The 22,381-nt window shown below is 39.1% G+C and overlaps 1 protein-coding gene across 3 annotated transcripts in view; it reads left to right on the top strand.

Moving 5' to 3' along the window:
* Positions 1 to 22,381, top strand: part of afg2a (AAA ATPase AFG2A) — a 119,039-nt gene that overhangs the window by 3,582 nt on the left and 93,076 nt on the right. For all 3 annotated transcript variants that reach the window (XM_086024174.1, XM_086024175.1, XM_086024176.1), the window contains exons 4-11: positions 417 to 475; positions 670 to 1,278; positions 2,244 to 2,373; positions 2,458 to 2,514; positions 3,479 to 3,602; positions 4,744 to 4,845; positions 5,106 to 5,259; positions 19,641 to 19,795. In XM_086024174.1, the coding sequence (XP_085880300.1) occupies positions 417 to 475; positions 670 to 1,278; positions 2,244 to 2,373; positions 2,458 to 2,514; positions 3,479 to 3,602; positions 4,744 to 4,845; positions 5,106 to 5,259; positions 19,641 to 19,795 (1,390 nt within the window). The remainder of the gene's footprint in view (positions 1 to 416; positions 476 to 669; positions 1,279 to 2,243; positions 2,374 to 2,457; positions 2,515 to 3,478; positions 3,603 to 4,743; positions 4,846 to 5,105; positions 5,260 to 19,640; positions 19,796 to 22,381) is intronic.

Here is a 22,381-nt window from a genome sequence, read left to right as displayed (position 1 = left end):
CTATGGAAGCGCCCGTTTAAAATGATAGTTGGACCGGCTTATAGACGATTACTATTTGGTCCGGCCGGACAAAATGATGGCCAAACAGACGGTGGAAGGGTACCCTGGCTGTAGGCGAAAGGCTATAAACGGACCGTGAATTTTTAGTAAGAATTTAGTAATGAATAGTGTCTACTCACCACCAGTGGTTCATTCAATCATATGCCTCATCCCTTTGAAATTATGACAAAATATCACCTTAATGTCAATATTTGTAAATATAATCCATGAATTGTGATCCAAAGCACCAATGCAAGAAATTGAGCTTCCGCAACAGTTCAATTGGCCATTGATGATGTCAGAAGTGAGAGACTGCCATCTGTTGTTATATAAGTGCAACTACAGCACACACATTCAGTGCATTTTCATTCTTTCAGGTCTGTTGATGACAAATTAAACACAGATGAGTTCAAGAGCTTCCTGCTGAATTCTTTAGGTAAGTTACCAACACATAGGATGGAAGCGAATGGGACTTTATTAGTCCCGTAATGGCGAAAAGTCTGGTTTTGATATGAACAATTATCAGAAAAAAATATATATTTGTAAGAACCTTGTAAAACAGCTTTCAAGGCACTTCACAAACAAAATTAATAATATATAAAATGTATGTTTTATGTTCCCCCCCCTCAGTTGGAAGCATCATTCTCCCCGGCAACATTGTGTCCCTCACATATTTTGGCCGGCCATGCAGTCTTTATGTGGAAAGCGTACGAGGAGAAGACGGCGGTGCCCTCCAGAGGCCGTCTCTCCCTCCTCCTTCTTCCAATGACAAGGAGGAGTCGTCAGTGCTGGACTCCACCTCTACCGACCTCTCCCTCCAGCTCAGCCTTCTTGCCTTTAACGACACCGAGGGTCCTCCAGGGACCCCCGCGGCCAGCACGCCACACCGACCCGCCGCCTGCCCGTCTCCCCTCACCCCGACTTCTCCCATTTTGAACCATCTCGACTCCCCTGCTGACTGTGAGGCAAACGCGACCGGCTTGGATGGTTCCTTCAGCAAGGAATGTCCTCCCCAAGTCCCCATAGCGCCCTCTTCTGGTTTGTCCAGTACTGACACCTTCTACTGTCTCGCATCTACGACCAAACTTAGTTTTCCAGGCAAAGCCAACCAGAAGGATGCCGAAGCCAAAAGAGCAAAAGTAACATACAGCATGATTGGTGGCCTCAGCAGCCAATTGGATGTCATCAAAGAGACCATAGAACTGCCTCTCAAACACCCACAACTCTTCTCCAACTATGGTACGTAATGACAATAAATAAATAAATAAAAAATACATTCTATTCAGAATCAGGTTTGAAAACAAATGTCAGAACAAAATAAAAAATAAAAAGGTAAAATAGGAATTGTCTGGTATAAAAATGTTACGAGGAGAGAGTAATGTTATAATACATTTGTAAAGCTATGAGAAAAATTCCCACACAGCAAATTCCCACACAGCAAACTTTTTTGATGAAATTCTGACAATTGCTGTATTATTAGAATTTCTTTTTTCTTTTGACGTTTGTTGTTGTAAAAATTTTTTATGTCATGAAATAACTATTTCACATAATACGGTCATCCCTCGCATATCGCAATTCACTTTTAGCGGCTGCACTGCATCGCAGGTTTTTAAAAAATATGTTTTTTAATAAGCGCGAGCCATGAGAGAAGAGTGCGTAAAAGATGGAGAAAGTCTGTATCACGATAAATGAGGAATTACTGCACTTGATTTTTTTTTTCTTTCGGTTTGGATAATGGATGGGTAAAGGATTTTTTTTTTTGTTATAAATTTCTTTTTGTCATATAATTGTGTCTTATGTAATATTGAAATCCATGTAAAATCAAGTTATTTTTTCTGAAAAGAGTCAGTATCATCTTAATATTTCAACGTTTTTGTTATAAAATGATTTGTTTGAATATTACTACTTTAAGGTCAGAGAATAACAAACTGTTGATAATGTTACGAATTGTATTATTTTACTTTTTGCTTGCAATATGACTTTTCTTTATCCTATTGACACTTTTTAAAATGTACTTTTTCACCTTTTTTTCTTCAAAATTACAATTTATTCATATTAAATTGGAACTTTTCTTGAAACATTGTCAAATTTTTATTTGCATGTAATGTTATTCTTGTAATTTCTTGTATTTTTCTTTTTTAATGAGCATGCATATTCTTATTTACCCTTTCTGAAATTCTAAATGAAACTGTTGTCTTCACCAGGCATCCCTGCTCCCCGAGGAGTTCTTCTCTACGGCCCACCCGGCACAGGAAAGACCATGATCGGACGAGCCATCGCCAACGAGGTGGGCGCTCACATGACTGTAATCAACGGGCCAGAAATCATGAGCAAGTAAGTCTAATGCTAAACTAATGCCAAACTCCATGTCGTCACCATCACACAAAATCTGACTGGGGTCGTAATATTCTTCTTCAGGTTCTATGGTGAAACTGAGGAGAAGCTGAGGCAAATATTCACAGAGGCATCGAAAAGGTAACCTTTTGACTTTTCTTTCTACTTTTTGCTCTTAGTCCGCATCACTTTGTAATGCACATTAACACCACCTGCAGGAGTGGAGTGGAGTTGTCAATGAGGGCAAGAAACAAAAAAGATGGATGTGATTGGGATTATACCTCCAATATTATTTTTTAACTTTTTAAAAAATATATTTTATTATATTTTGACTTCATTGTCATAAATTTGGAGTCTCACTTGTATAATTACAACTTTGTTTTAATATCTTTACTTTTTTCTAGTTGCAATTTCTCTTTATTTTATTTATTTTATTTTAATGGTTTTTTTTTTACCTCTAATGTTTTATTTTGTACTTAATACCACAAAATTATTTATTTGTGTAATATTACAAGTTTTTTCTTGTAATACTAAACACATTGTCCTGATGTGAATCTATATAAAAGTGCAATTTTTTGGGGGGGGGGCATTCCACAAGGCTCTGTTCTAAGACAGCTTTATTGTCACATTTAGTTTTTTTTTTAATGCATCATATTTTCACTACACTGATAAAAATTACTTTTCTTCGTAAAATCAACATTTCTTTTCATATAATTGTTACTTTATTCTCGTAAACTTGTCAATTATTGCCGTCCTGACGTGAAGCTATATAGAAGTGTAATTTTTTTTGGTGGGGGGGCATTCCCCAAGGCTCTGTTCTAAGTACAGTTTTATTGTCACATTTAGTTTTTTTTTAATGGATCATATTTTCAATGCATTGATAAAATTACTTTTATTTGTAAAATCAACATTTTTTTTTCATTAATTGTTACTTCATTCTCGCAAATTTGTCAGTTATTGCCAAATTAAATCTTAAGCACAAAATTTCAATTTTATTTTGGTAATATTGTGAACGTTTTCTTGTAATAGTACAACTTTTTTCATGAAATTACGTTTTACATAGAACCCAGCAAATGTGCTGAAAATGTGTTTCTTTGTTTGACAGAACCCCATCCATCATCTTCATCGATGAGCTGGACGCTCTTTGTCCTAAGCGAGAGGGCGCGCAGAATGAGGTGGAGAAGCGAGTGGTGGCATCCCTCCTTACTCTCATGGACGGGATCGGCTCCGTAAGTATCCCTTCAAGACCGGGCCCGACCCTGCTCTTTTAGCTTGCCCTCCCACTGATGTACACAGACGCTCTCAAGCATGTCCTGTGAGGCCATTACTTGATGTTTGGCACATGTTGTAGTTGAATGCTAAAAACATTGTAGCAGCTTTTTGGATTCTACCCCCACACACACACATTGATAGAATCCTGGGAAGTAAATCACCTCGGGTCACCACGACCGGACTATTATCAGCTAGGAGTAGTTGTTTTCAGAGGTGCTACGAGGCTTCCTGTCCAGAGGATCAAGGTTATGCACATGATTGGTCTGTTGGACAAATCACTTCCTGCGCCTCCTCCTTCATTCCTGCCTCCATTACGGCTTACTGGTGTGTAATCTCAGCCAAATGAGGAACGCTCATCCTCCTCGTTTAACAATCAGGACATTCCGACAAGCAGAGCATTGAGTCAAGGGAATAATTCAACTTTTATGATGATGATGATGATGATTTTATATATATTTTTTTTAATCATTTTGCAGCATGATGAATAACATGTCATAACATGTTTGAATGTGACTGAATTTTTTCTAACTTATAATCATGAACCATTTCATTGTGTGCAGTAAATCAATAATACATGAGTTTCACATTTTCTATTGAACTAATAATACTAATGTATTGATATCCACCTGTGTTACTTGTATATACAAAAAGCATTTTTTTTTTTTTTTTACTACAACACAATTGAATCGAACCTAATTAAAAAAGGGTTCTGTACCCCTGACTTAGTATATCTAGCTGCATTGTAAAAATAAATGAATTTAGAATAAAACAATTTTTAGTATGTGTAGATAATTTAAATCCATGAAAAACATTAAAAAAAAAAAACATTATTCCAACAATGTGTTTTTTTAAATAAAAATTTTCAATGAAATCTGTCATTCGTCCTTTTAAGGACAATATTATGCAATAATTTTAATTATTATTACTTTTAATGGATGTTTATGTGGAGAATGGTTTTTTTTTAAGACACTCCTATGTTTGGTGCAACCCTGCTTGATTTTTTTTTCTTTTTTTGTGCCACATTGCTACCATTTGAACCTCATCATTTGTGCTCATCATTGTGTTTGTATCTTTAAAATGGTTCTTGATTTTGTCCAGGAGGGCCATTCGGGACAGCTTCTGGTCCTAGGGGCCACAAACCGGCCCCACGCCCTTGACCCAGCACTGAGGCGACCGGGACGCTTTGACAAGGAGCTGGAGGTACTTACTGGAAAAGCCAAATGGGATTTTTTTTCCCCCTCAAGTTGTAGCCACTACATTGTCCCAATGTTAAGCAATATAGAAGTGCAATGTTATTTTGAGTTCCTCAAGGCTCTCTTCCAGGCACCTGTAATTTAAATATGGTCATTATGATGTACAATTATTCATATTTATAGGTGTTGTTGATCTGATGGTGTTTGCGATTTATGAAGATATTGCTTCCAAATGTAGTGGTCGCTAACCCCAATACCTGCCGACAGGTCGGCGTTCCTGGTCCCGCCGAGCGTGCCGACATTCTGCACAAGCAGCTGAGAACGGTCCCATGCGACGCCACCACGCAGGAAGTGGCGCGGTTGGCTGACGCCGCTCACGGCTACGTCGGTGCTGACCTCGCTGCTGTTTGCAAAGAAGCGGGTAAGGACGGTGACAAGTGCTTTCAACACAACAGGTGTGAGAAATGGCAAATTTCACACCCCTTTCTCAGCATCATAGGAAACTATAACCACAGTAATTTAAACTTTTTGTCATATAATTACAAATTATCCATCCATCCATTATCTGTACCGCTTCTCCTCACAAGGGTCGCGGGGCGTGCTGGAGCCTATCCCAGCTGTCTTTGGGCAGTAGGCGGGGGACACCCTGAACTGGTTGCCAGCCAATCGCAGGGCACACAGAGACAAACATCCGCACTCACAATCACACCTAGGGGCAATTTAGAGTATCCAATCAACTTACCATGCATGTTTTTGGAATGTGGGAGGAAACCGGAGTGCCCGGAGAAAACCCACACAGGCACGGGGAGAACATGCAAACTCCACACAGGGAGGCCGGAGCCGGGATCGAACCCACGACCTCTGAACTGTGAGGCGGACGTGCTAACCAGTCGACCACCGTGCCGCCAATTACAAATTAATTTTCTAAATTTAATTTCAACGTGCCTTCTTGTAAAAGTAGGACACTTCATAAAATAATTAGTCTTTCATTAAATTACAACTTATTACATACAACTTTATTCTTGTCGAACTATGGTTTTTTTCATGAATTTGAATTTTTCCTTAAATTCCACTTTACTTTTTGCAATATTTTTTTTTCAAATGGTTTGTTTTTCTTTTTTTGTTTTGATAAAAAAAATGTTAATACATTTAAAATCTCTGAATATTTAATTCTTTTCATAAAATTACAACCTTTTCAATACATTACAACTCATTTAATACAATTAAAATTACATTAGTGATAAACCTATGACTCATGAAATAGGATGATTTCCTGAGATTTCAACTTTACTCCTGTAGGTTTTCTTGAAATAACTACTTTAGTTTTTATTTATGGTAATGTCATGACTCAATTCAACTTTATTTTTTGAAGAGCAATTTAAAACGGTCATTGCTTCTTACAAAGTGCTGTACATGAGTGCTGAGTCTCATGCTCATACTCAGAAAACAAAATAAAAGGTTCATAACATTACAGATTAATTTCCAAAATATATTTTTTGCTGGGGAAAGAATTATGAAGCATCTTTTTAGACTTCCTTCTCACAAGATATCCCTTGTAATATCTTGACATTTCCCCCCAAATTGACTCTTGACTCTTTTGAATTTGCTTTTGGGTTTTTTTCTCTCAGTTTCATAAAATTGCAACTTTATTGTTATAATTCTTTGACTTTTTTTCCTGGTCAAATTGTTAAAATAATATAAAAGTCACATTTCGCAGTAATGTTCCAGCATTACTGCTTAATGCCACTACAGTCATGAAAATATTGCTAACGTGTCATTTTAAATGACTTTTTCGTGCAGGTGTACCGAATGATCTGACCACCTCATTTTAAATGACTTTTTCGTGCAGGTGTACCGAATGATCTGACCACCAACCCATGTCTTGACTGCGCTTTTTCTTGCTGTAGCCCGTCCAAACCACAATCACTTCCTGACCCTTCCCGAATGACTTGTCTTAAATTCCGTGTGTTGATATTAACCTAAAAGGAAGTCGGGGGTTTCCGTGGTATTCCAATGCCAAAGACAGTAACCGCCAAAACCACGTCCTCTTCCTCCTCCTCCTCATCATCCTCCTCACCCACAACCCCTAACACACCCCAATGACACACATATTAACTGAGTGTGTGTGTGTGTGTACGCTTCCTGGGTGGCCCAAGAGCACGCTTTTGCCGTAAACTGGCGTGACTGGCAGATTTTTAAGGGAGAATCTGGGTAAAGGTTCAGATATGTTAGAGGAATTTATTTTAGGAACAATGGAAGCTAAGTTATATTTTAGTTTGTTTTCTTAACAAGCATAAAGATGTTGAACGAGTCACAGAATTTCATCAAAGATCTAATGAAAAATTCATAATTATGAGCAAATGACAAAATATTAGACTGAAATATGAAAATATTTGATGGAATAATATGTTCATATTGGGGAAAAAATGCTAAATTATTAGAAAAACTCTTAAATGGGAAATGCAATAATTTTGAATAGGAATACACAAGTATTTGGAACAAATAAAAATATTGACATGAAAAATATTACAATAATGGACTAAAGTGCACTCAATACAAAAGAAAAGAAATTATTAGCAAACAATGCAAATTAGGGGTTGAAGAGAATAGTCGACAAGTTGATTTTACTACTCCGCATCGATGTTTAACACTTGAAGTCGACTAATCGCTGATGTGCTTTTGGCATCTTGTCTTCCCATCAGCCATTTTAGAGAGGACTAGAAAAATAGTAATTATTAGTGGAAAGCCAGGAGGGGATGTTTTTCTTCTTCCTTCTTTTTCCAAAACAGCAGATACAGCGCCTTGAAGACAGATGTGTTGCGTAACCAATGCTCTGTTGTAGTTGATTGCAGATGGATCGGTGCATTTTTGGGCCTGTTTCACCAAGGTCAGAATATAGTTCCGGCCCACCTGCTTATAAGATGTGTATAAATACAAGCTTAGCTATAAAGTAGTGACAGTAGGTAGATGCGTCATCATACATTTGATTTGCTAGGTATGATCACCTTCATAGAGTACAGTTGTGTCGATTTGCACTTTTGAGCTCAGCCGTTGTAGACTTGAACAACTCCCTCTAGTGCACATGCATTATATTACAGCAATGCTGTTGGAGAAAAAGACCTTTGCCTTTGATTTTGCACCTATTGCCAACAAATGCGGTAGACCTTATAAAGTTGAACATAATCCATGCCAGAGTTTGGCGAACTTGCACTTTTTGCCCAAAAAAGCAAATAAACTCCATCGAAAATGATGTAAGTTTAACAATGTTGTCATTTAAAAACCATTATAACTGTATCAGTGTTTTTTCTCTGTGTGTGTGTGTGTGTGTGTGTGTGTGTGCCTTTTCTTTGTGTTGGTTGATCAACCTATGGACGCGTCGACAAAATCTAGCAGGAAGATTCCTTATTCCAGATTTAGCATGATATGCTGCTCAAGAAGAAGAAAATAGGTGGGGGAGTGGGGTCTTCTTAATTCTAGAGAGTGCTTGATATGCTGTTCAGGAAGAAGACATTGGACCCACAATTCAGTTATACTGGTCTGCTTTATGTCACATTGTAGTCTTCCAACCAGTGTGATGTTCAAACCAAAACCACAGGAATAAGCTTCTTAATTCTAGAGAGTGCATAGTATACATACTGCTCAGGAAGAAGAAAATGGAATCAAATTGGACCCTGCTATCTAGTTTTATGTCAAATTATATGGTTGTTGTGTTGATAGTCATATTTTAATGGCACTGCCTTGAAAATAAGATTAAGGCCCATTAAGGCCTAAAGCAGCTAGCTCAACATCTCCCCAAAACCTATGGGCAACTATAGTCTTCCCAGAAATTCAACACCTTATTATGTTCTGTTTCAATCGAAGAATTGAAACAGAAAAATAATCAAAGAACAATAAAGTGTCAGTGCAAGAGAAGCACTATTTTATTTTATTTTTTATTTTTAAGTGGTAATTACCATCCTCTATTCTGTTACAAAGCCGTTGATATTGTCATTTTGTACAAACATATATCTTAACCATATATGACGTTCGACTGGTTCTATTGCTTCAAAGTCCACAATTGCGTCGTCTACATCACTGCCGTTACTTATTTAAGAGCTCCGCGGGGTCTACCATTATCACTCGAATGAATTCTGGAACATCCTCACGTGTATATTCTGTTGCATTTCATTGGGTAAGAGACCAAGAATTGGATAAAAAAAAAAAAAAAAAAAAAAAATGACGTATCCGCTCTCCTGGCTCTAAGGGTAGAAAGACGCAACAGCGCTCCCGGCTTAGTGGTGGAAATGCGGTTATGTGCTCCCGGGCCTTAACGGGTTACTTGAGGATGGTGCCTCATATGCTTCTCGGACAAAGAAAAGGAAAATAAATAAACCCCAAAAGCTGGCTTTGTATTACATAGTATGCTCAACATGTAGATTTGTCTTACTTTGTCGTCACATTACCGGAAATAAGATTTTTTATTTTTATGAATATATTCAAAAAATTGATGGATCAAAAGTACATGATATGCTCCTCACGAAGAACGGGGGGGGGGGGAGAGATCAACTGTCATGTGGTCTACTGGAGTTTTGTCGATTCTCTTGGCGTCTTGCTGGAACATGGAACTCACTTCCATGTGTGTATGCATGGGTGTGTGTGCACACTTGTTTAGTTTGTGCCACATCCGGGCCCCGCTGTTTACAAGCCTCTGTAAACAGGGGAAGCCCACCATAACAAAAAAGGGGGCCTGTAAAATTGATTATGAGCAATAATAAACACAAAGATCCGCTTCTCTAACTTAACAACTAAGAGTAATTTACTTCCCCTCCCCCAAGTTATTTGGCTAACGCGCTTCAGTTAAAACCCGCCGGAAAGCAAATTAAAAGGCAGATGCGTGCAGGAAGAGTTTTGTGTGTTTGGCCTAAATTGTGCGCACGGGGGGAAGCCAAACTATTAGATGAAAGAATCACAAATATTTGGAAAATAATATTAAATACCACAGAAACAACAATGGAGAAAAACACAAGATGGAAAATACACAAGGAGGAAGAAAATTACAAACATATTAGATCGTTACAAAAATACTGGACAAACTGTAAAACTGTAATGTATTAGTAGGAATATCCACGTTAGGGGGAATAAATTAAAAATTGCTCAAATATGAGGGAAAAAATGCAAGGAAAACAATCATTTAAAAATATACAAATATTCTGCAAAAATATTAGATGTTAAATATACAAATAGTGTATTAAAGAAAAATCTAACATTTTATTCAAAATTCACACATTTGGAAAACAACATATATTAATTTTTAAATAGATACATACTCGGACAAAAGTATTAAAATAGATGGATGAGAAAAATACTGGATGAAAAAGAATTATTAGATATAATATACATATACACAAATCGAAGTAAATTTTGTTTTTGTCAAATATTAGTTAAATAGTACAAAAAAATGAAAAATGTTCATAAATCCAAGGGACCCACTTGTAACATGAAATGTTCATAAATTCAGGGAATGTTTAATAAAGTTCAACTTACCTTTTTTCCCCATTAACCATTGTGCGGTTGAAAATAAATATATTGCAATATACAGTAGATAAATACAGAAATGTTTGTAAAATCTAAAACTAATACAACAACATATAGTTATATGGCTAACATCCTTCAGTTAATAGTCATCAGAAACCAAATTAAAGGCAGACGGATACCAGAAGTATGCAGGAAAAGTTTTGCATATTTGGCATAAATTCTGCACTGGAGGACACCAAACGGTGCAAAAACGCGAGGCGGGCAGGCGTTTATAGCAGGCGCCTAGCCTTATAAAGAGCTTTTCCTACCTCGTGTGTCCTTTTAAAGACAGTGACGGAATTTCACGACGGGCTGCATAAATATCAACCGTATCGGCGCATGAACTTTATGGGAGGCCGTTGTTTATAAAAAACGCAAATATGCTGCTCGTACTCCTCGACCCTGTCACTTAGCTTGTGCTCCCTCACAGATGGGTGTGGGTGTGTGCGTGAATGTGCGTGAGAGAGACCAACCGGGTGTGCGTGTGAGTGTGTTTGTGTTTGAGTAACTGTCAATCTTTCTGTGTGCATGTGTGAGCGAATGTGTCCATGTGCGTGTGTGTGTGTGTGTCTGAAATAGATTGTAAGTAACACACACAGGAGGATGACAAAGACAGGCATTCACACTCACACGCACGCACACACACTCTTGAAGAGTACATACTAATGCGGTGTTTCAACCGAGAGAGCAGATGTTGTCTATTTTAAATACCGTACAGGTGCAGCGAGTGTTCCGGAAGCCCCGGCGAGTAATGAAAACGTTCCTGCGGTTGTGTGATGGCGTAATGCCCAAAATGTTCTGCAATTCACCCAAGAGACGCTTGTCCCTCCACACGCTCTTGAGCGATTGAAACGTTTGAATATTCAACATTGAGCCTTGTAAACAATGGACAACTATTGGACAAGTAGTGGAAAAGTCATAGATTTTGTTGTTGTTGTTTTTTTTTTGTTTTTTTTTTAACGTTAGAATAATAGCACAACATAGAGAATTATAAGTCAATAAATAAATAAAATGAAAATATTGACAAGTAAATTACCAAAATGAAAAAAAATATATAAAAAAAATACACTGAAAAATACAATTATTTTAATTAATTGTGAAAATCTCTGCGAAAGCAGGTACACAAATTAGTGCTGTCAAGAGGTTATTGGTTCAAATTTATTTTAATGTCACTTAAAGAGGAAGTCAACCCTAACATTTTTTGAAGAGTCTGTTCTTTGCAGGCCCACTAGTTAAAACAAGGCAATCTCATAAATATTGTGTTTGTGGAATAAGAGTTAATCCTCCCGTTTTTAGCCATCTCTGGGGGCGGCCATTTTGTCACTTCTGCCGAATGAAAATGACCACTTCTAGGTGTGACTGTCACTGACTGACCATTGTTTTACACCCTCAATAACGCAAGTACAGGCGTGCGTTTGTTCTTTACTGATTGAAGCTTGATTGTTCCGTTCATATTGGCAGCACAACATAGCCTCAAGCACGAAACACTGTGAAAACTATAGTACAAATAGAAAACAACACAATTAGCGTTAAGCACAAACAAGTTAAACAGTGACTAATTGCGTCAGGTGCAAACACACACTTTATGCACATACAGTAAATAAACAAAGCGCCACCCAGTACCAAACAGAATTGTCAAGAAAATTGGTGAATGAAATGCACGATAGTTATAAATTTGAATGTCCACAATTACATAAAAACACTTCGCTCCGCTTTCCAAAGGCTGCTAGGTGGTTAGCTCTCGTCCCTGGACAACTAACGTACATTTACATAGAGATTAAAAATGATATTAACGTAATTAAAAAACATACCGCTTTAACTGGGACTGTAATTAATAGATAAATGTTTGAAAAAAATTGAAAAATATTAAGACAAAAACTTATACAAAACCCCCCAAAATATATGGAAAAATAAAGTACGTTAGAAATTTTTTTGAAAAGTGAACACATAGTAGGAACAATAAAACAAATGTATTAGATGAGCAATAGAAATGAATTTGGAAAAAAGTAGGTGAAGAATAGAAAAATGTCACCCAAAAATAGACAAAATATTAATAAGGAAATATACTAAACAGCAATTGCACAAGTATTGGGGAAAAATGACACACTGTTGTATTAGATTAAAAAAATACTTCATTGGTCTAAAGATTATTTTTTTCATTAACTCCACGTAATGTATTTTTGTTAATCCATCTATGCCAGCGACGTAGAGTGACAGGCAAAATAATTATGTGCTCTTCCACTAGATGGCAGAAACTCCAATTATCTTGTGTAGCCACCTGTTGTTGCCCTTCATGTCACAGAAGAAATGTTGAACTAAACAGAGTGAGAATATTGGGACGAGATCATCATTCCTTCAATATGTATTTACTTTTTGTGACATGTTTTGTTCGGCGGTGTGCCGTGATATTTTTCTAATGTCTAATCCAAGTAATGCGTGCGATAAGACTCTGGGAGAAGCCGGCTGAAAGGAGACGGCAAACTAGCTTGACTGATGCCCGCAGGGCAGCGGAAACTCAATTCAACTATGTGACTCCAACATTTTTGGCTTCAGGGATCTTCTCTCTCCTGAGTGCTTTTGGCCCACTCATAACACACATTTGGTTTGGTTATGAAAACATCCGATGGGAAGGAAGACAGGCAGGGGAAGAAAAAAAAAAGGGGAAAAAAAGCGAGCCAGGCAGCACAACACGCTTTAATTTGAACCTTATGTTTGACTCCCAATTCTTTCCAGAGATCGAGTGCAATTGGAATATTAAAGAATGGACATTTGCAAAGCAAGTGGCCCGACTATGAAAGTACAGAGTTGGTTATTGATGTTTTTTTATAATATGACTCCGATACTACTAACAGTGGCCCACGGAAGGTTGGAAAAATGTCCTCTGGTTCACACATGGCAAAACTAAGAATGTGTCGACTTTAAGCCCAAGCCAATGAAAAGGTCAGATCTGTTCACTTTTGCTATAGTCGAAAATAATGCAAAATGCTTTGCAAGAAATACAACAGTAAAACAAAATAGTGGAAAATAATACAAAATATTTGGCAAGAAATACAATAGTAAAACAAAAAAAAAGAAAAATTATGAAGGATGAAAAATATATAAAAATGTAAAAATATCTATTAATTGGGAACAAAACCAAACATTAGAAACAAAGAAAATAGACCAATAGGCTACATAAAACAACAGAAAAATATCGGGACCATTTTTAAACTAACACAAAATATAACACAAAAGTAGAAAAACTATTTACCTAAAAAATGATATATTAATATGAAAAGTGCAAAAAAATATATATATATATTAAATGAAAAATGCATAACTATTACAAATGCTAAACTATTTGAAAAAATACACAAATTTCATACTCTATTAAAAACATAAAAATAGATAAAAAATAAATAAAATAAAATCATAGACAGGTACAAAAGCATTGAGTTGAAAAACACAAAATTATATACAAAAATGAAAGTATTAAGGCAAAAACAATGACAAAACTATTAGACGAAAACCATACAGATATTTGAAACGAATGCAAATTCATTAGAAAAAGCGACACCACCAAGACAAAAAAATAGATATATTAGAAATTAAATATTTAAAAAGTATTAGACAATCAATATAAAACTACAAAGACAGAAAATGCAAAATAATTGATGAAAAACACACAAATAATAGATAAATATCCAAACATTAGAAGAAGAATGGCCATTTAGGGCCAAACCTAAATAGATGATGGCTCTCTTTATTACATTTGTGGTGGCTCGGTTCAGCAAGCATCGGCGGTTTGCACTGCGACAAAAGGTCACATTCTACCATCACTATGGCAACTGCACGTTCAGCTCAGGAAGCTTTCAGAGAAAGTTGCTCACTTCCAAGTAAAGTGTCCAGAACGATATTGACTGTGCCGGCCAGGCTATGGGGGACTCCAAGATTTTGGACTTGTTGACCTTTAAGCATCTCCTAAAAGTCAGTTGAATTAGCGCTGCTGTCATTGCAGAATATCACTGATAATACCGGATACGACTTCTTAATCAATATTTATTGCAGTTTTTCATTTACTACTCAATTGTTCACAAATTTGTACCCGTGGTAGTGGTAGAATAATGAAAAACACATTTTTCAAAAAATATGGAAAAGTGCAAAATATTAGATGAAAAGTACACCATCCATCCATCCATAATCTGCCGCTTATCTGAGCTCGGGTGGCGGGGGCAGCAGCTTCAGCAGGGAAGCCCAGACTTCCCTCTCCCCAGCCACGTCTTTCAACTCTTCTGGAGGGATCCCCAGGCGTTACCAGCTGGGAGAAATGGTCTCTCCAGCGTGTCCTGTGTCGTCCTCGGGGCCTCCTGCCGGTGGGACATGCCCTGAGCACCTCTCCAGGGAGGCGTCTAGGAGGCATCCTAAACAGATGCCTGAGCCACCTCATCTGGCTCCTCTCAACAAAGAGGAGCAGCGGCTCGACTCAGAGTCTTTAGGAACCCCGGGTGGATCTCATCCACCCCCGGGGCTTTGCCACCGTGGAGCTTTTTAACTATCTCTGTGACTTCAACCCCAGAGATAAGCGAGCCCACCTCGGAGTCTCCAGGCGCTGTTTCCAAAATTGAAGGCGTGTCAATGAAGTTGAGGCGGTCTTCGAAGTATTCTCGCCTCCAACTCACAACGTCCCAAGTCGAGGTCAGCAGCATCCCATTTCCACTAAACACAGTGTTAATGGTGCACTGCTTTCCTTTCCTGTGACGCCGGATGGTGGACCAGAATTTCCTCAAAGCCGACCGGAAGTTATTTTCCATGTCCTCGCCGAATTCCGCCCCACGACCGTGTTTTTGCCTCAGCTACCACCAAGGCTGCATTCCGCTTGGCCAACCGGCATTTGTCAGCTTCCTCCAGTAATGGCAGCACATTTTCATGATAATATAATACGTAATGTAATTGTATATATAATAATATTTATGATTAAGGGTTAGGTTCAGCAACAGGTAGATTTTTTTTTTCAGAAACGTCATAGCAATAAAATGCTATGCTTGGTAAAGTCTGTATTGAGCAAGCATTTTTTTTAGGTCAAACTTCAAAACAAAAAATGACAATATCTCAAAAACCTGATGTGCAAGAAATAAAGTAAATGCATTTTTGGAATCAGTGTCAATTATACATGAACTCATTCACTGCCATTGACAAATGTACCTGTCTTTTCACAGTCCAGCCATTCAATCCCAGGAATTTATTTATATATTTTTCAAATTGTTTCAAAGGTTAGGGTATAAGAGGGTGTGAAAATGTCTGGCAGTGAATGAGTTAAAGGACACACGAATCCAGGTCTGATTACAATTTGCGGTTGACCAATGTACTCAATCAAAACTTTTATTTTGTCCCCAAATTGCTTCACCAAATCCTTCCCTCTCGGCAACATTTCTCAGCTTTTGTTCGCGATCCCAACATCCTCTCTGGGGCGGAGGCCACCACCGTTCTGCCACCACCACCACCACCACCATCTCAGGACCGGAATCTGCCGCTTGGGGGGTTAGCGCACATGTTGTGCGTCAGGGCCGGTACGCCACATCTCCTGCCTCACCGGCTTCCTTCCACATCCTGCCTCGCCAGCTCGCTTCCACTCGGACCAGATGTTTTTTGTGCAAGCTAAGCAACGCTAGCGTAGTTGTCGGTGGTTGAACGATGAGATGCGGCGCCCTCGGGGGGATCGCGGACTACATAGGAAGAAACTCGCAGACCCCAATTTGACATGTTGTTGACAAACCTGCATTCATTGTGTTTCTCGCCACGTTTCCCTCACCTCAAGCTGGAAAATCTAAACAGGACGCAGAACCCCCCCCCCCCCCCCCCCCCCCCCCCTTCGTGTCTGCACGCTGGCTCATGGCCCGTCCGGACCACTTCAACATTTGCCACACCGAGAACCCCTCTGGCTCCGAGCAGGAAGGCGAGCACATGCGCTGGAAATGGTTGTCGCTAATATACGGTTAGCCAACTGTGGGGTTGGAAACGCAATTGCGGGATGGCTTTGGAACTACTAATCATTGCCCGCATACAGGGTTTAATTCGGAGTTATAAAACAGGCCTTCCTTCTTCGGTTTCCTTTCCTTATCTCTCATTGTTGTTCATTTAGTACCAACCAGTGGTGAGCCACCAAGGCCTTCTCTGCTGGTCGAAACGCTCAGAAGCACTGACCTACATCTATAACCAAATATTTTTGTCGTGAAATTGTATTGATATTTATGTGTGAATGTGCGTGTATGTGTGTGCATGGCCCACCAGTGGGTATCAACGACACGTGAAAATTGTAAGGGAGCTAAACATACCTACCTTTTACTCTTTATCGCTTCGATAAAAGACTCTGGGATTGTACGCGTTTGCCCACATCCTGTCATGGCCGGCAAATGGACTATTTTTCTCGTCCAGTTTCAACCCTTTCTTGGAATTGTAGAGCGCTAACCCTGCGAGCCAACCACTTTGGCGAGAGCTCAGGTATGCAGCCTGGCAAATCCACCGTGTTCCGCATCAAACTGAGAATCGAATGGCATATGAAATAAATAAAGTTCGAGTCGGAGACAGGCTGTTTAAATGCCGCTCGCAGTTTAGTTTGCACTACGCAAACACAATGATATTTATTTTTATTTATTATATTTACCGTTCACAAGTTTATCGTACAGTGCCAAGGAAGAGCAAAAACAAAAATGACGGTAATTGATGCGTACCTAATCATGATTATTGTTGTGGTATATTTACAGTTTAAACAATTAATACAGACAAACTATGATCCCAAAGCACTTTAATATAACTTAAAACTCATGTCAAAACATTACACTTAAAGATAAATGTCTTACAGGTGATTTTGAAAAAGTGCACTAAAGACTCGGTAGCATCTTGTGCCATCTTAGGGTATTTCATATAGTGCGCAAAATCCCTGAATAGTTTGAGTTTGTTGGCCAATAGCTGGAGATAGATTCCACAGAAAAATAACGTGAATAAGTAGTAAATAGAGAAGCGTGAATATGCTCGGCATAAATGGGCACCTTACCTTTTTTTGCCGGTCCGTCCTCAATCCTCAGTCCGCGACCTTGGTACCCTTCCGTCATCGTCCCTCTGTCCTTATTCGTTAAAAATTATCGTCCTCTGAACCCATCCATCCTCGTCCTTTTAAAGCGGTTTTGTCTGTCATAGAGAAAAAAATTGTACGTTTAAGAGTGGCCTTTTATTGTGGGCAGATATAGGCACACCAAATACAATAATCATGCTGTCTAATCAGCATCCTGATATGCCACAACTGTGTGTTGGATGGATTATCCCGGCAAAGGAGAAGTGCACGCTAACACAGACTTTTGAACAACATTTCAAATATATAGGCTTTTTGTGTACATAAGAACGGTCCTAAATTGTGAAAAGTGGGAGCAAAAGCAAGTGTTGTATTTATATTTTGGTTGTATATCTCAGTTTATGGATAATATAAAATGTCAAATGCTTAACTTTTTTTTTTAACTCTGTTGCTAGCCAAAAAAGCAGCACCTGCTGCAGCAAGTTTTCCTTTTCAGTTTGTTTCAAGCTCCAGTTGATTTGACATAAATTGCAATATACTGGTGACTGGTTTGGTCCGTAACATATAATAAAATTGGCAAAAATGTTGATCATTGTTTTACAGAGCAAAATCAGATGTTTGCAAATGTCAGTTAGCTTTAATGAAGGACTACAGAAATCAAAGAATATTTACTGTTCAGTGGCTGACATTTTGAGTATTGGGACAATTTTAAATGATGAATTGATCATCAAAATATTTTGGGATTCATTTGATAATCGATTAGTTGTTGAATAATTGTTTAATCATCGCACCTCTAATTCAAATAATTGTTTCGAATTAATGGTAGTCTTTTATCATGCACACTATTTCATGTCGACCTGGTTGATCTCGAATGCGTATGATTGACAGAATGTTCCTGCAACCACCTTCCAATTTGTTTTTTATGTCTATGTGAACTCATCCCTTCTTTAAAACCTCACAATCCATCTGAAATGTCAGCTTCATAGCAGCCGCGGAATATCATAAATATAAGAGTGTGCCGACATTTATGTCGGGGCGATAAATACCGCACCATCCGAACTTTGAGCTTTAAATAGATTCCACCGTGAAACGAACAGAGCATTCCTCCTGTCCATCGTGAATGTTTGGAATAACATCTCCCGCTTTTATGCCATTATCCAGCCATGAGCCTTCTCTTTTGTGCTAATAAACACCCTTTCCTGCAAATAAGTACGCGCTTTCTTTCCGATATCCTCTGCTTTGTGCGTGGAAACTCACTCGTCACCTCGCTAGCTTCTCCTTAAGCAGTTTCCTGTGACTTCCTTTGTGAGGCGAACAAAGGCTGAGTTTTGATAGTGACACATCAATGTTTTGCCTGTCTGCCCCTGGCTTTAATGCTGATTTCTCCTATTCAAACCTCATGCGCTTCCCAGTTATGTCAAAACGGGGGAATTAGCGTTCATTGGGTTTGCATTTGCCCGGCGTGTACGGTCGCATCGTGCAGCACCCTGAATGATTTTGAGTTTAAATTGGATTAAAAGTTGGAGCCGGGATGAAAAGCCTCCAGTCACAACGTCGTAAACAAGTCCCACTTCCTTGCCGCTGCCCTTACTCTGTCAAATAAATGTCCCTCTGTATTTGAAGGCAATAATTCAAACCCTTTTCCGTTATTTGCTTTTAATTAAATTATGGATGGATGGCATTTAAACAGACCTCTTCATCATGCCGTTCACATTTTGATGTCATGAGATCAATACAACAGCAAACAACTTATAACAGTACCTCTTCATTCTGGGACTTTAAAGAGGATGTTCTGAGAGGGAAGTGGCAACTGAGCTTGGAATGTCACAGAGTGTCCTCAGCAGGTTGAATCAAAGAATTTTGCCGTTTTGTCCCTTGTCAGAGCCCACCAACAAGTTTTGCAAAAAGTACGGAAACGTTGGATGTACATAATGTACATGACAAAAACCGCCACTACAGTTGGATGCACATTCAAAAGTTTAGAAAAGGTCAAAACAAGGTAATGTATTGTGGTTATTATCGTGCATATTAAGTTCATCCTGAACTGTCACCAGAAAGACACATTTTCCTGCATTTTTTGACTAGTATAATTACATTCCTTGTGGGAAAAGGCCTCTGTTTTGTAACAAAACCCGTACTGAAAACTGAATCAGAATGCACATATAGTAACAGCCCTGATGACACTTTAACGGTCTTTTCTGCAGGTTTAAATGCACTAAGACGAGCGATCGGAGCATCCGACAACCCGTCAGACCAGCATCTGATGGGCAAAGTGACGGTCACTCTGTCTGACCTGCAGTGGGCCATGTCAGTGGTGAAGCCCAGTGCCATGAGGGAGGTCTCCATCGATGTGCCCAAGGTAGCGTAAGCCTTTGAGTTAAAGCGGAAGTCCAAAATGTTCTTAAAATGTCCTGTATCCAATTGTTTGTGGAATAAGAAGATTAAATGAACTGTTTTCAAGGTTTGGTCACGTGACGACCACAATGCGAGCCCGAGGGTACTTTGACATTACATTCAGTCAGCAGTAGGGGGCGATGCAGGATTATATGTGAGGCCCCAAAATGGATGAATCCGGTTAGATTAATCAGTTTTATTCTTATTCCAAGAACACCCAATGCAAATGCAGCATCCCACAATCGCGATAATTGCTTTGTATTGGTACAAAGATTTCATTGGCTTTCAGAAAGACGTGTCAGACTTCAGGCCAAAACTGACGGCTTCATACACCCATTCAGTGTCTGAGCAGTTTGTTAAACCCGTTATTATACAGTATCACAACCGCTCATCGAAATAATCTAAGGCAGGGGTGTCAAACTCAATTTTTTTCATGGGCCACGTCGTTGTTATTGTTTTCCCTCAGAGAGGCGTTATGGCTGTGAACCCAATGCATGATCGCCTTATACTATCACATATACACGACAAATTGATAACTGCTTTTGACATCAGATGCCAGCAAAGAGTTTGTTCAACTATTTTTTTGATTTATTTTAAAGTGGGGATTGGTAACAAAAACATTTTGCAATCTCTCATATCTCAGTGTTGTTAATAGTGAAGAGTCAAGACAATGTGTAAGAAACATGAAGTCAATACACAATTTGCATTCGCGGGCCACACAAAACAATGTCGTGGCCTGGACCTGGCCCCCGGGTCTTGGGTTTGACACCTGCAATCTAAGGTATTGGTTCTCAACCGCTGTGACGTGGGACCCGCATCTTCCTCCTGTTGCAAAGTCACAGTGTAGAAATAGCCCCTGAATGTACCTCTAAATATTCCAATTTTAAACACAGTTCCAAATTAGTTTGGCATACCATACATTGCTTGTTTGCTAGCTTGAGAGAACTTGGTACACCTCAGTTCTGTTCTGAAAAATGTGGGAAAAATAGGCATGTAATTTTTTTGCTAACTATCCGCATCTCACACAAAACATTTTTGGGTCTCGACCCAACTGCTGACAACCACTGCTCAAAGGCACTTTGTCGCCGTTGAAATGGCAGAACGACGACATGCCCCTTCCCACTCTTGAGTTTGTGCCTTCAACTAGAGCCATATGAGCTCACATTGCTACCAAACTTAATACAATTTATATGATTGTTTTAAGTTAATTTAAAAAAAATGAAAGCTGAGATTGAAGATATAAATGTGTATTTTTTTTAGCGAGCCTTCATCTGACCAGAGTGAATTGTGGCTGCCGCTAATGCTAAAGTTGCTAGGTGCAAAGGTTCAGCTCCCTGGTTCAGGTTGAAAAGGTACATTTTTTGAGTGACTAGCTAGGTTTTGCAGGCAAAAACAAAACGTTGACTTAGTGAAAAATGAACCGTGACAATGCAGGGGATGACTCCACTATCAAGACTTTCCCTCAACCACTTGAATTAATCCATCAAATTTGAGAGCATAATTGATACCCAACACCACAAGATGACTTTAAATCACACAAAGAGTAGCCTGGCCTCCCTTTTCACTCTCAAAAGCCTTCACATCTCCTTCTTAAAAATGAGCCCGAGTGTAAATAACCTCCCCTCAAAAAAGGAGGGAGAGAAAGCGAGTAAGGGGGGTGGACAGTGGCAAGACGCAGGATGTTTTGACATTGCATGTGTTGGACATAATGGACAGGAAGAAGGTTAACATCATCCTCCGTTGGTAATTCAAAGCAGATGGGCTCACCAAGGGTTCCTGCCAGACGCCAACATAAAAAACAAAACAAAATGAAGACGATATGTCCGTCCTATCTTGTGTGCACCGCCTCTTTGCCACACTGTGCACATCCAGCGATGTTCACTCCTTGCGGCGAGTTCCTGGAACTGGAAAGTGACCCCCACCACTCCTCCTTGGCAACTCAGCTGAAAGGCTAGCCACAGAGCCCCGGACTTGATTATATCCACATGAGTGCAAACATTTGTTTCTAATCCCTTTTATATAAGAAACTTCCAGCGGAGGCCGGATGAATGCGTGCCTCGAGTTCCTTGGAAGGCCTCTCCAATCACGTACGCAGAGACTACGCTTCCCCGATTGCATGTACATAATTTTTTTACTCATTTCATGACAAGTTACCTCATCTTTTTTGTCTGATGATGAATGATGAATCAGCTACATCATTTTGACAGCACTGTGATATAGTGGTTAGCTCATCAAGCTCACAGTCGAGAGGTTCTTGGTTCAGTCGTCGGCTCATGCCCTCCTATGTGGCGTTTACGTGTTTCCTTTCCACATTCCGAAAACATGTTGGATTCATTAAAGTCTCTAAATTGAATGTGATTGTGAAGGGTTGTTTGGCAATATGTGCCCTGCGATTGACTGGCGACCAGTCCAGGGTGTACTCCAAAGTCAGCTGGGATAGGCTCACCCATGACCCTCATGAGGACAAGTGCAATAGAAAATGGACGGATGGATTTCAACGAGTTTCAGTATAGTGGTTTAGACTTCCTCCCGTATTCCCAAAAACTGTACG

The sequence above is a fragment of the Filicampus tigris genome, chromosome 2 (assembly GCF_054856515.1).
Source record: "Filicampus tigris isolate MCC_2025a chromosome 2, RoL_Ftig_1.0, whole genome shotgun sequence".
In the NCBI taxonomy this organism is placed as follows: domain Eukaryota; kingdom Metazoa; phylum Chordata; class Actinopteri; order Syngnathiformes; family Syngnathidae; genus Filicampus; species Filicampus tigris.
The sequence above is the reverse complement of the archived record's forward strand: the minus strand, read 5'-3'. Positions and strand labels throughout refer to the sequence as shown.